Source organism: Eubalaena glacialis, chromosome 15 (genome assembly GCF_028564815.1).
Source record: "Eubalaena glacialis isolate mEubGla1 chromosome 15, mEubGla1.1.hap2.+ XY, whole genome shotgun sequence".
Taxonomy (NCBI): Eukaryota; Metazoa; Chordata; class Mammalia; order Artiodactyla; family Balaenidae; genus Eubalaena; species Eubalaena glacialis.
Genome location: NC_083730.1, coordinates 93,325,134 through 93,339,901, shown reverse-complemented (window position 1 = coordinate 93,339,901; position 14,768 = coordinate 93,325,134). Strand labels below are relative to the sequence as shown.

The 14,768-nt window shown below is 53.5% G+C and overlaps 1 protein-coding gene across 1 annotated transcript in view; it reads left to right on the top strand.

Annotated features, from left to right (window-relative positions):
- Positions 1–12,457: 12,457 nt before the first annotated feature.
- GALNT9 (polypeptide N-acetylgalactosaminyltransferase 9) overlaps positions 12,458–14,768 on the top strand; it is a 70,596-nt gene continuing 68,285 nt past the window's right edge. Inside the window, exon 1 of the mRNA XM_061169359.1 lies at positions 12,458–12,696. Within this exon, the coding sequence (XP_061025342.1) occupies positions 12,572–12,696 (125 nt within the window). The 5' untranslated portion in view covers positions 12,458–12,571. The remainder of the gene's footprint in view (positions 12,697–14,768) is intronic.

Genomic DNA, 14,768 nt, shown 5'->3' with positions numbered 1-14,768 from the left:
GCCTCTCCATTTGGGCTGTTTCCTCTCTCAGAATATTGGCTTAAGTCGCTATGACAGATGGAAATCAGTGACTCAAAGAGAAGCTGGAAGCTTGAAAGCCACGCTTCCTTCCAAGTTGAAAAATCGCAGCCGCCCACATAGCCCAGGTTTCTGTGCTGGAAGGAGTGGGTTGGCCAAGTGTGAAATGACTCTTCTGGGGGACAGGGTGTTCGGGGGGGTGGTCCTCGGGAGCTGGCGGCTCCATCCACATCCCTGGAAGGCTCTCGGCTCAGGATGGGCAGCCAAGTCCTCCTTGGGTGGGAGGCCACTGGCCGGGGAAGGCGGCTTGGCCTTTCTTGTTGCAGTGTCCTCTTATTCCTAACTCGAACCCCCTTGCTTCTCTGGGTGAAGAATTCAGAGTCCCGACAAAACCCCACCTGACATGACCTAACTGCACGTGCTTTGTTTTTCTTGTGGAACATGAAATCCCGAGGCTGGTAGATATCCTCAAGAGCCCAACCCCATTTGAATTGCAGCTCCCCCCTTCCTCTTGTGTGGCATTCCACCTCATGGTCACACGATGGCTGCTCCAGCCCCAGACATTGAGTCCTAGTTCCAGGTAGGAGAAAGGGGGATGGGCTGTAGATAAAAGGCAAAAACCAAAAACAAACCCCACATATACCAGCTGAGTCTCTGCCCCTTTTAGACACGTTTCCCAGAAATTCCACCCAACAAATTCCATTTAAATTTTATTGACCAGATCTTGGTCACATGCCACTCCTAGCTGCAAGGTCACCCCAGGGAGGCGAGCCTTATAGCTGAATGCATTTCTCTCCAAAACAAATTGAGGTTCTACTAATAAAAAGGATGGAGAGAATAGATGCTGGCCAAGCAACCACAGGGTCTGCAGCTGGCCCTTTTCCTCCTCCTACCCACCCCTCCCTCTCCCCCTCCCCCTCCCCCTCGTCCTTCCCTCTCCTATGAGCTTCCTGGGGCTGCTATAACAAATGACCACAAACGGGGTAGCTTTAAACAACAGGAATTTCTTCTTTCACAGTCCTGGAGGCCAGAAGTGTGAAATGAAAGTGTTGGCAGGCTGATCCCTCCTGGAGGCCCTGAGGGCATCTGTTCCAGGCCTCTCCCCAGCTTCTCGTGCCCCTGGCAATCCTCGGCAGTCCTTGGCTTGTAGACACCTCATTCCAATCTCTCTCTCCCTCATCATGAGGCTTCTCCTTCTGTAAGTGTCTCTCTAAATTGTAAGGATGCAGGTCGTTGCATTTAAGACCCACCCTCATCCAGATGATCTCATCCAAAGTCCTTACCTTAGTTACATCTGCAAAGACCCTTTTTCCAAATAAGGCCACGTTCACAGGTTCCTGCTGGACAACGCCTTTGGGGCCACCATTCAACCCACCACCCCTCTCTATCCATCTAAACCAGGGGCACAACCTCTCGACCTCCAGGGCAACGGGCAAAACCTTCAGGGAGGGCGAGAGAGCAGAGGCCCTGCCTGGGTCAGGGGTGGCGCTCTCGGCTGCAGCCCATCGCTGCCCTGTGGAGAAGCAGGCCCATGTGGCCAGCATGCCAGATCCTTCCAAAAGCTGGAGTCAGGCTTCCACGTGAAACCTGCTTGGGCTGATTTCCAAGAGCACCACGTGGGGAAAACACCACGACCCCACAGCGCACCTCTGGGACTTCATCCCCACTCCAGCCCCGCTGGTTCCTCCTGCTGGCTGCTCCTCTGCAGGGCCCGGACCGTCTGCATTAGCTGAGGGTCAGCGCCCGAGGGTCCCGAGGCGTGTCCAGCTGCCGGGCACCTCAGAACCCAGGCACCTGCACCCTAGCCGGCTGCCCTGAGGTTCTGAGGTGCCCGGCAGCTGGAGAATCCCCGGGCCAGGGCTCATCTCCAGAGCACCTGGGCTCCAGACCTGGCCCTGCCTCCACCAGCTCATGTGGCTCCTCAGCAGATGCCTTCCGCCCCCCAACCCCCCGAACCTCCGGGTCTGACAATCTGTGCTCCCGCCATCCCTGGGGCACCACGGCTCACGTGTGCTGACGGCAGATGAAAGGGCTTCGACGGCTCAGCCCAGGGCTACTGGCAAGGGCTGGTGAGAGCAGACCATCCCAAGACCCCCGCTCTGGGGACCTCCCCACCTTGGCGGGCAGGTCTCCAGCAAGCGCTCTGCCTGGTCCCCTGCCGCATCCTGGGGACATCAGGGCCCCAGGGCAGAGGAGCGAGGGAGGAACCACCCAGGACTTTAGCTTCCCCTGCTGTTACAGCAGCTTTGTCCGTCGAATTCATTTCCTGGAGCTGCTGTGACAACTCACGTGCTGGGGACTTAACACCACGCAGATTTGTTCTCTCACAGTTCTGGAGGTCAGGAGCCCAAAATGGGTTTTCCTGGGCTACAGTCGGGGTGTGGGCAGAGCCATGCTCTCTGAAGGCTCCAGGGGAGGATCCTTCCTGCCTTCGCTGCCCGCTGAGCCTCCACGTCACATGGCTCCCTCTCTGTCTCTGTCAAATCTCCCCCAACCCTCTCCATTCAGAGACACTTGTGATGGTGTTTAGGGCCCTCCTGGGTAACCCATCTCTCCCCATCTCAGGGGTCTTAACTTAATCCCACCTGCAAAGTCCCGTTTACCATTTAAGGCAACGTGTCCACAGGTTCTGGGGATTAGAACCTGGTACCTTTGGGAGCCATTACTTAGCCCACCACAGCCGTCCTGGCTAACTAACAGATAGAGACCCTATTTGTTAGTTAACTTAATGCGATTTTTTTCCAAACTATGAATGAGTTGCTGATATTTAGAGAGATGAATCTGTACTGCTGCTTTCTCTCGAAAGTCTAGAAGATCTGGTGTCTTTGGACCTGTTAGATCCGGAGCAGTGGTCCCTGCAGGTGGGACGCGTGCACCCACTCACCCCAGTCCCCACCCCTCCCTACTGCCCTATGACACATGCCGAACGACAGTCCGTATTTATCATGCAACGCCATTGTCACTTTTCTCGGGGCACAACAAGAGAAAGCGTCTGGGAAACGGGCTCCAGACTCCTCCCCTCAGCTCCTGAGTCACCCCCGCAGTTGCACCTTCCTGCTGTCCTGCCTTGCAACCCAGAGTCTGTCCCCTGCCCCCCCGCGTGAATAGGGCCTCCCGCCTGCGCTCGGATAGAGCCATCTCCTCGCCACTGCGTCTTCCAAATTCTCTCTTGTAATTAGAAAAGTGTGCTCCCTCAGGTCGTGGGAAAGGAACTTCAAATGATTATTCCATAAAAGTAGAATTGCTGTGGGCGATCGGCGGCCTTTCACATAAGTGCACAATCCCTGCCAGTTACCGCAGAGATGATGAATTTGAGACGGTTCACCCAGGCTCTCAAACGGAAGACACTTTACCTCTGGAAAGTCAAATTGTTGCCTCTGAAGCCAAATGCGTTTCACCAGAGGTGTCCCCTCGGGCTCTGGGCAAGAGCACCAGAGCAGAGAATGTTCTGGAAGCAGCGGGCACCCCGATGGGCACTCCATCAGTAGGGGCATGCTGGGACTTTGGATTTGGAAAGGGCCTTGAGTTGTGCCTGCCCCTCGGAGCCTTGCTTTCCACCCGACCTTGATGACTTGCTTCCTACAGCGCGGGACCCACCTCTGCCCCCTCCGCCTGGGCTCCCAGCTATCTGGGCCCCTGGGAGAGCCACCCACCCACCAGGCCTCTGTGCTGGGGCCTCAGGCCCTGTTCTGCCTTGGCCAGCTCAGCTCCTGTTTACCTGGGCTGGGCTGGAGTGCACCTGAGTGGGCCACAAACCCGGGCTGGGATGGAGCACACCTGAACGGGCAGCCTCCCTTTGTGTAGACAAAGATGGCCCTCAAACCCCTTATTCTTGGTGCTCAAGATATGAGAGGAGGGGGCTGTGTCTCCTGGTTATTAATCTTCCTGGGGCACATGCCCGCCGTTGGCCAGTGTCCAGGGGATGAAGTGTCTCATTGGAACCCTGTGGTGGAGAAGGCAGGCCACATGGGTGACAGCCATGGAGAGGGCCGGTTCCTGAAAGAACAAGGGAGGGTCTGCAGAGGTCGGGGGGAGAGAGAGGGAGGGAAGGTACTGGGTCATCCGTGTCGACAGGCCATCTTGCCCGCAGGGAGCCCTCATCCTCTCCCACCTGGACACCACTGCCAGACCATCAGACTCAGCACAGGCCCCTCCAAGCCCCCTCCACCCGATGGTTGGTCTTCCTGCCCCTTCTGTGGGCCCATTTCCTGCAGGCTCAGAAAGCTCCCTGGAGGCTCCAGGAGGCCGTATCTGAACCCCCAACCCCAGGCTGTGGGGTCAGCTGCCCTGTGTCTTCCCATGAGCGTGGCTGACCTCAGCACACTGGCCCACGATTGCCTGTTTGTGTGACTGTCTCCTGCCCGGACAGTCAGCCCCTTGAGGGCAGGCATTGTGCCTGTTCCCCCGGGTACCTACGCACAGCACCTGGCACGGCTCTTGGCATTTGAGATGCTTCATATATTTTTGATGAATGGATGAAGGAATAAATGGTACAGCCACAAGATGAGATTTTGTTTGCAGTCATAAAAAGTTATGCTTATGCAGACTTTTTGTGACATAAGAAAATGCTTAGGATGTAGTGATAAGAGCAGAATGCAGACTCGTATATACATCATGTGTATTTATTAAACTTAGTTGAAACTATTATATACAATCTTATAAAAATAATATAGAGCACTGAAATACTGATATTGGTTTTCCCTGTGGAGTGAGACCCTGGGTAGTCCTGTGGGCGTGTGTGTGTGTGTGTGTGTGTGTGTGGTTTCAGAATTTTCTGCAATAAGTATTTATGATCTTTTCAATCAGAAGAAATGCACTTTCTAATTAGAAAAGTAAGAACATATATTGCTGGCAACAATATGAAACAAATCTACACTTTCTGGAAAGTAATTTGGCACCAAGATCCACAAAAATATTTTATCCTTGACCCAGTAGTTCAATATCTGAAATAAGGAAACAAACCTAAATGCATAAAATAAATAAATAAGTAAATGTATAAGCACATAGGAACTGTTAAGTAAATGTTTAAATATCGTGGTGGTTTAAAAGGTGATTATTAATTATAATTATTATCGAGTCACATATAACAGCGTAGGAGACACTGACAATAACTTTAAGTGGCAGCAAAAGCAGGATGCAGAATTGCCCCTTGGTGCACCCGCCCGGCCCCTCCCCAAGCGCAATGCAGAAGCGGGGAGCCAGCGGGCGCCGGGGAAGGCTGGGTCATCCTGGGATTCCCACTGAGCTGGAGAAGCTTCCTGAATGCCAGTTGGCAGCTCATCTTTTGAGAGAGATGTGAGGCCCCTGTGGGTGTGCAGAGGGGTTCCGTAGATCTCCTGACCAGGGCTTGTATTCAGTCTGGATGCTGTGACATGGCTGCACCTGTTATCCACCGTCACCTGGTCGGTCCTCGTGCCGTGCTGACTGTGGGTGTTCCCAGCACCATCCCTGCCTCTAACCTTGACTGGCATTCCCCCCCTCCCCAAAGAGGGAGCCCCTTACCTGCCTGGAGGGGAAGTGTGCAACCAGGAGCACCGTGGGCCGGCAGGTGCTGGGAGAGCCTTCTGTGGCTCATCTGTAGTGTGGGCCTGATGCTCACCCCAGCGCCCACCACCTGCCTGGGCAAAATGAAAGTCAGATGTATTTCACCAAAATACTATCATGAGGGCACATCCTTCCTGCCCAGGGTGTAGTGCAGGACCTTCCTTTCATGAGATGGTAGCAATAGTGACAAGTAATTGTAATTAAAATGTCCTTGAGGTCAAAGTGAAGAGCTGGTGACCTTTATGAGTCCCCTCTAAGAAGCTTCTCTGAGATGCTTTGACGTTTACAGCACGTGGCTAAGAGGCTGGGCTCGCCACCTCCTGGCTCTGTGGCCATGGCGAGCCTTGGTGGTCTCCTCCGTGAAGTGGGGGGATGAAGGCACCTGGCATAGAAGGGCCCATGGGGAGTAAAGGAAGCAGGTGTGGGCAGTGCCTGGCACGGGCGGGCCTGTGCAGCAAACGTCAGCTCTGACCTCCAGTCCCAGAACTGCGTTGAGGATGCTGGCTTTTGTTTCTTTTGTCAGAAAAGCTGTCCAACAGAAGTTTCCGAGCTAATGAATGCAAATTTCCCATTGTTCTCAAAATCACGTCTATTCAAGGATGAAATGACAAGTTTGCGGCACCCTCCACTGGAGGAGGAGGTGGAGGGTTTCAAACAGGAAAAACAACCCCTCTGCTCCTGCGAAGGAAGCCGGGTGCCTCTGGAATCTGCACCCACATCCGCGCGGGTCAGCCTGACGACGGCCTGAGCGTCCATCGGATGTGAGGGATGCTCCACCTTGGCACGTGCAGCTCTCAGGACCCACTGGCTGCAGGTCACGTCCCAGCGGGCGGTGTGAGTGGTGGGTCTGTGTGTTCGTTTCCTGGGGCCACCCTAACAAAGCACCACAAGCGGATGGCTGAAACAAGAGACATTCGTTCCCTCACGGTTCTGGAGGCCAGAAATCTGCAGCCAAGGTGTGTGCAGGGCCACGCTCCCTCTGGAGCCTCCAGGGGAGGATCCTTCCTGCCTCTTCCAGCTCCTGGTGGCCCCAGGTGTCCTGCGCTCGTGGCCACATCACTCCCAACTCCGCCTCTGTGGTCTCATGGCCATCTTCTCTGTGTGTGTCTGTGTCCAAAATTCCTTCTTCTTTTAAGGGTCTCAAGTCGTTGGGTTAGAACCCACCCCAATTCAGGGTGCCCTCATTGTAACTGACTACATCTGCAAAGGCCTATATCCAAATAAGTTTGCAGCCATGGGTCCCAAGCGTCAGGACTTGGGCGTATCTCTGGGGGCCACAGTTCAACCCAGAACCGTCTGGAGAATCTGGTTTCTTGCTTTTTCAAGGGCCCTCGCGCTGAGGCTGGCTAATTGGAGCAGGAGCCCCCAGAAGCAGGGCAGGAATGAGGGCACTTTGCTGCCTCCCCACACACCCACCGCCACCCCGCCCCACCCCTGGCCCCACCCCCGGCCCAGGCCCCACCCCCGGCCCCAGCCCCGCCCCAGGTCCCACCCCGGCCCCACCCCCGCCCCAGGCCCCACCCCCAGTCCCACCCCCGGCCCCAGCCCCACCCCACCCCCTGCGGGCTGCTTGGTGAAGCCAGGAGCTGAGAGATGTGAGGACAAAAGCCCAGTGCAGGCGTGGCTCCAGCAGGCCTCGGCAGGCCCTACCTGGCCATCGGTTCAGTGGGCCTCAGACCCTGCAGTAACGCCCGAGCCATCTTTAATCTTGACAATTTTCTTCTCTCTCCGTTTGCCCTCATTTCCCGGGGGGATCAATCAATCCCGCCTCTTTAGAAGGAATTCTTTGGGAGAAAAGATGTGAGTCAACGCTGGGATACGAGAAAAGAGGGGGGATGAGAGCTCCGGGAACCCTGCGGGGAAGCACCGATGTGCGCGACTTCCCTTAAAAGTGAGATGAGATCCGTGGGTTCTCAATCAGGGGAGCGGTTACAGATCTTTACTGCTCCGGAGACTACGAAGGGGACTGTCAGAGACCCGCGGCGGGCAGCTCTGACCCCTCGCCTCCCCGCAGGGGTGCTCCGGGGGGCCAGCCTCTGAGAGCCGCTGCAGCCTCCCCTGGGTCGGCCATCACCGCAGGGACAAGAGGGCCCAGGGTGAGGCCCAGAAGGTGCCGACCCAGGATCCTCCCCTTGCTGCCAGCCCCACTGGAGCCCAAAGGCAGGGTGTGCACCACGTTCCCGTCTGCAGTGCGTCTTGTACCCGTGGCAGGGTGACAGGCGGTGAGCGCCTGTTCCAGGGCAGAGGTCCTCCGAGTGGGGTCCCCAGCCGGCAGCACCAGCATGCCCTGGGGGCTTCTCAGAGATGCCACTTCTCCGGCCCACCCCGGACCTGCGGAATCAGATGCTCCAGGTGGGCCCCTGCAGTCTGTGTCCTCCAGGGCTCGCTGCCCACGTTTGAGAACCGCCATCTAAGGGCAGCTGTTCCTCCGCGGAGCCCCAGCCTCCAGGGCCCAGCAGGAGAGGGTCTCAGGGGTGCAGCCCCTTGGGGTTGGCGTGCTGGCTCCCTGCCCACCCTCTCTGTCCATTGGGCTCAGTCATTCATTCTCCATCCACTCTCCCAGCTCCCGTCCCTCCGGGCTCTGTGGCTGCTGGGACATCAGTAATGAAGAACACGGACAAGGCTCCTGGGGCTTTGGTTCCAACGATGGCCAGTGTCCAGCTGGTCCCACCAGCACGTCCGCAGCGGTGCTTTTGTGGTCATTTGCGGACGTGGGCACCTGGCAAATGGCTGATTCAAGGAGCAAAGTCGTGGAGGACTTTGAGAGACGGGGACCCAGAAGGCGGGCGTCTCCTTGAATCTTGTACCCCAGGCACCTCACTCTAGTCCCAGCTCTGCCTTGAGGAGTGTCTGCAAGAGGAAACTGGACCCTATCTCACAAGGCAGGTGATTCGGAAGCTGTTGGGAGTCAGCAGCACACAACAGTGAAGCGCCTTCACTTGGTGCCACATTGCCTGCGTACAGATGCAGGTTCTGGTGCTTGCAAGCTATGTGACCTTGAGCAGGTCACTGGACCTCTCTGTGCCTCAGTTAACTCATCTGCAAAATGGGGTGAATTATAGCCCTACCTCACAGGGGTGTTGTGGGGAATAAACGTGCTGGTATCTAAAGGACACATGCTAGCTGAATGTTACTGTTATCATTCTTATACATTCGTCTTAAAAAGCTGTACAGAAAGTCAAGATGCAAACCTAAAGCAAACCAAAATATGCATACTTTGGGGAAATTAACAGAGTATCACAAAAGCAATCAATACTGCCTTGACATTTGGAAATTCTTCACTAAGTGCACGGGTTCAGTTAGTGATAGAATTCCACTTCGGTCCGCATGGTCCCTCATTGCTTATCTCCACAGTGAATAATATTTACATAATCACAGTGTGGCAAATGTGGACTCCTCTCTCGTTTTGGAATCAACCCATGGACAAATCTGTGGAAAGCCCAATCGCAGTTACAGAGCAAAATGTAGATGTTACAAATGATCTTTGACACCATAAGAGGGATGGCACAGCTAAGCGGAGACGCAAAGGAAGTATGTTAATGTCTTTTCATTTTCTTTTGCAATTCAACATTTTATTTATTTATTTATTTTTATTGTGGTAAGAACACTGAACATGAGATCTGCCCTCTTAACACATTTTTAAGTGCACAATACAGTATTGTTAACTAGGCACAGTGTTGTACAGCAGACCTCTAAGTTTATTCAGAGATATATGTGTGTGTGTGTGTATGTATATATATATATATATATATATATATATATATATATATATATATATCCCTGAAACAAATATATATAACCGAAACTTTATACCCATTGAACAGCAACCCCAGGAGTATGTTAATTTCTCCTGTAACCTGGTAAGGAGTCCATAGACAGCAGCTAAAGTTGATACTTCCAGAAATAGAGCCTTAAGTGTTCCTTTTAAGGTCACAAAAGTAACCACCAGAACAACTAAAAATAATAACATAGCTAAGAAAAATCAAGGGAGGTAGGAGCAGGATATAGGCGGTAGGGGAAATGGACTAAATCCTCATCTTTCATGCCAGAAAGTCAAGGGAAATAGTCTCTGGCTGACAAAGCAAGAACTAGACCCATAAAATTACTCTGCGTGTCCACAGTGGACAAGATGAGAAGGCCTAAAACCAGAAAAAATCATTTCCTTTGGAGAGAGGGAGAGAGCGCAGGAAACATTAGCTCTTCATTTTATAGCTTTCTGGATGGTTTGAATTTTTCAACATGTGCATATTTTACTTTTGTAAGCGGAAACTGGTGTGATGGCCTCAGCCACACTGCCAGGGCCTGGCTGCTGCAGGCGGTCCCACCCTGGGCACCCCCTGCCCTCTGGCCACCTGAACTCACTCTGAGGCTGGGCCGCCGTGAGCAGTGAGACTCTCTCTTCAGGTTTGGAAGCACGTTTGCCTGTGGGAGACGTCTATTTACAGACCTTTCAAAGAAACTGCAAGTACAGTACAGACATTTAAAAACAGCATGATTAGATATATATATATATATGTATGTATTTTGCAGTATTAAGATAAGTGGAAGTGATTTGTGTCATGTGATTTTTCAATTTTACATCCAGTGAGTATCCTTCAGTCCTACATAGATACCAACGCTACATTTATCATTTACAATGGAGTATTCCCAGGACTTCCCTGGGGGTCCAGTGGTTAAGACTCTGCGCTCCCAATGCAGGGGCGCGGGTTCGATCCCTGGTCTGGGAACTGTGGGGGTCCCTGGAGCCTGCGGCCTTGGCTCTGGTGATCAGAGGAGCCCCCGGCTGTGTGGAGGATGGGGGTCGGCTCCCCACCCCTGCCCTCGCTGGAAACCGCTAAAAGACAAACTGAGGCATATTACAAATCTTAAGATTATACTGGACATGGGAATTCCCTGGTGGTCCAGAGGTTAGGGCTCCGGGCTTCCACTGCAGGGGGCGTGGGCTTGCTCCCTGATTGGGATCCCGCATGCGCGCTGCCAGCCAAAAAACAAACAAACAAAAAAGGATTATATTTGGACAAAAATTGATTGGAATGGGGCAACCTAGAACTGGAAGTGGTTAGGAGCGCCCCACCCATAGCAGCTGGAGAAAGTATAGATTAAGTGCTGAAGCAAAGCAGAAGTGATCGTTAACTGGTATGGCTTAAAGCCCAGCGGTGAGTGGTTGGCTGTGATTGGCTGTGTGTGACTGGCTGTGTGTGATTGGCTGAGATTGGCTGTGTGTGGTTGTCTGTGATTGGCTGAGATTGGCTGTGTGTGGTTGGCTGTGTGTGGGTGTCTGTGATTGGCTGTGTGTGATTGGCTGTGATTCTCTGTGTGTGATTGGCTGTGTGTGGTTGGGTTTCCATTTCCTAACCTTGAGGCATTCACAGGCTTAGGTTTGGGTTTGCTTGCGTAGAGGCCATGAATTAGACCCCCTCAGCCAAGTGGCCTGCTTGTTTAATTTAAAAACCTAAGGAGGGAGTGGGTGTCACAAAAGAAGATCCTGGTACCCAGTGTGGGGCAGCGTGTGACATCAATGTTAGATATTTCCCAGAGTTTATACTTCTAGTGGCCTGAGCTAGGACCAGAGACTTCTCTGTGGAAGCTAATAAATGCATCTCCGGGATGGGAATTCACCCCAACTCTTTCTGGCTTAAACTTTTGCTCCCTGGACCTCACTCCCAAAGCCAAGATGCCCCAGAATCATCCATCCCAGAGAGAGCAAGGGGTGTTGTCCTTGCTTGATTGGCACTGCTCTGGTCCCTGGCATCAGGGGGATGATGTCTCCTCTCCTGGCACAAGTGACCAAATAGAACATTCCAGAAAACACTTCCTTGGCTTGGCCTGGCCTTCTCAGGCACCCACACATGCATACACACCCTGGTCATCCCAGGAGGGCTCCTTTTCAGCCAATGCCACCTTCCCCCCTGGTGGTCCCTGCTCTAGCTGCTGTCACCATAGAGTAGCTTCCTCTGTTCTTCCAATTTTGTAAATAGAGTCGTACATATGTTTTCCTCTGTGTCTTTGGAGGCTTCTTGCTCAACATAATGCTTTTGAGACTCATCCAGATTGCTGTATATTTGGTAGTTCCTTTGTTTTTATCCCAAAGTAGCATTCCACTGTGTGGATGTACAATTAGTTTAAATTATAAAGACCAACAATATCAAGGATTGGTGAGAAAGTGGGGCAGCTGCTTTGCATTTTTTAAGTTAATTTATTTTTATTTTATATTAAAAAAAAACCCATGGGAGTTCCCTGGTGGTCCAGTGGCTAAGACTCCTTGCTCCCAATGCAGGGGGCCCGGGTTCAATCCCTGGTCAGGGAACTAGATCCCTCATACATGCCGCAACTAAGAGTTCGCATGCTACAGCTAAAGACCCCGTGGCAATGAAGACCCGGGGCAGCCAAAATAAATAAATAAATATTTTTAAAAAATAGCTTTTGCTTCTTAGAACAGTTTTGGGTTTATAGAAACATTGAGTGGCGAGTACAGAAAGTTCCCATGTAGCCTCGCCCCCCGCCCAGTTTCTTCTGCTATTAACACCTTGCATTAATGTGGTACATTTGTTACAATTAATGAACCTGCACTGATGCATCATAATCACTGAAAGTCCACAATTTACATGAGGGTTTACTCTTGGTGCCGTACTTGCTCTGGGTTTGGACAAATGTATATGGACATGTATCCACCATTACAGAATGATACAGAGTAGTTTCACTACCCTAAAAATCCTCTGTACTCTGCCTAGTTATCCCTCCCCACAAACCCTGGCAACCACTGATTTTTTACTGTCTCCATAGCTTTGCCTTTCCTGCAATGTCCTAGAGTTGGAATCCTGAAGTATGTAAGGAATTTGCTGAGTTTGCACCTGAAAGAAAGGGCCTTTTAGGGCGAGGCTGGGAGAAGGGTGGGGGAAGGACACGGTAGGTCCTGGGACGTGCCTGACCCCCTCTTTTCTCCTTTCCGCCAGGGCTCGCCAAGCCCATCGGTCTGGTGGAGGGGCCGGGCAGCCTGGGCCAGGGCGGCATGGCGGCCACACTGCGTGACAACAGCCAGGAGACAGAGGGCAAGTTCGAGGAATATGGGTACAACGCGCAGCTCAGCGACCGCATCTCCCTGGACAGGACCATCCCTGACTACAGGCCCAAAAAGTGAGTACGCGGCCCCTCCCACAGACACCTCCAGGCAGCCCCCCGCAGGCCTGGGCTCCTGGCACCCAGATGTTCACAGAATCTGCTGGACAGGCAGAGCGGAGGGTGGGGGGCCCTGGCAGGTGGGGCCCTCCGCATCCGTCTTCTCTTCTCCGGTTTCTCTGCTCTCGGCCACGGGCATCCTCTGCAGGTGCCCAGTACAGGACTGAGGCTGCTCAGGGACGGCGCTGCCCAGGAAGCTCCGATGCTCCAGGTGCCGCCACTTATACAAATGACACAAGTGACAAGTGACACAGCCTGAAGCATAGTCTCTGCCAAACGCGTTTGTCCTCCCGCTTTTGGTGCAGGAGCCGCGATGGTGGGTGGAGGTTCTGCTTGAAATGAGCATCGCCCGTGTCTAAAAGGCATTCCATTTCTGTCACTTGCCTGTAAACCCCTGTCCCCCCCACTCCCAAAGCCACAGCAGTTGATTAGTCAGAAAAGTCAGACCCCTCGATGGCTGTGCCTTGCCTTCTGGTCACTCAGGACTCCTGGTCTCAGATCATTGCATCCTGTAGTAAAGCAGAGGCGAGACTGGAACAAAACTCCATATTGAGTGGACCTCATTGCTTTAATAACTTCAGCCAAGCAGGGCGCCTGCACCCTGGACATGAAGCCAGGCTCCTTTCTGTGGCCCTGGCCACAGGAACTCAGCCTGCAGCTGGCAACCTTGAACAGGAAAGCACTTTTCAGCAGCACCTTCTTCCTGGCAGGGGCTGCAGTTCTGCGCTGGGCTGGGCTGGGCAGCTGTGTGGTCAGAGTTGCCGCTCTGAGTCCTGAGTCCGTGGAGCAGCCTTCAAGGAAAGGTGGATGGGGGGTGCGGGGGAGTGTCTACTTTTAGCTCCTGTCTTGGTTTGCCCCTCTTCCAGTTGTGGCTTCTGAGACAGGACTCTGGTTTGGGAAGTGGTCCCAGAAGCCCTGGGAGGGGGTGGGAAGGCTGACAGGGAAGGGCCCGGAGCATGAGAAGGTGCATCATCGTTGCGGGTACAGGTGGTCGGCAGCGGATCAGCTCCACTGGGGACACAGGGGGCTACGGAGCCGGCCTCGGGGCTACCCCAGCCCAGGGAGGACCAGGGAGCGGTTCTCACAGACTCCCTGTTCCTCCAAGCTTGAGGGCTTGCCACGCGAGGAGTGAGGTGAGATGCCCAGAAACGAGTTTCTAGGGCGCTGGGGCAGGGCTGGCAGTGAGCGCGTGGCCACCCCAGGGAGTGATGGGGCCTGGGGCGCGGGGACCCGCGTGTCTGCCCAGGTTCTGTGTTCTAGCCGCAGCAGGGATGCGCGGTGGGAACCGGCTGGCCTGAGCTGCATAGTGGGAGGTTAGGCCCTCTGTGACTCCATTCCTGAGAAACCCCCCTCTGTCGCGTTATACCCGGAGAGCCTGGAGCAGGCGGCTCCCCCTGCCCTGACCACGCGCTGCTCGTGATGATGCTATTTTATCTTCATCGCATTTATTTTCATGGTTACCATTGATTTAGCATAAGTAGTGCTGCTTTCCATTTGCAGTGATGAAATAAAGGTGCCGTTTTGAATTTTAAAAGGCCAATTTGGAGAAACATACAAAGTAAATAATAACGCAGCTGGTGCCGAGATGTGACGGCAGTCATGGACACGGACCTGAATGAGTCAGGTGCTCTGAGGGTGTGTGTGAGTGTGTGTGCACGTGTGTGCGTGTGCAAGGGTTTGAGTGTGAGTCGATTTCTGAAAGCCCCCCTTGTGTCCTGACTTTTGGAGGATGAACTAAGTTGCCCACCAGCAGGGTCAGCACAGCTGCTGGAGTTTAGCTCTGAGCGCCTGGGCAGCCCTGGTGCGGTTTGGAGGACCCCCAAGGCCAACCTCAAGTTCAATAACTCACTAAAAGGACTCATAAGGCTCAGCAAAGCTGTTACCACGTGGTGCAGTTTGTTATCGCTCAAGGACACCAGGCCGGAGTTTCCAGCTGGCCCTCATGGTGGGGCTCACAGGGACGGTGACTGATTGCCCCAGCAGTGAGATGTGAGCACGCTATGACATATTGCCAGCTGGGGGGCTCCCTT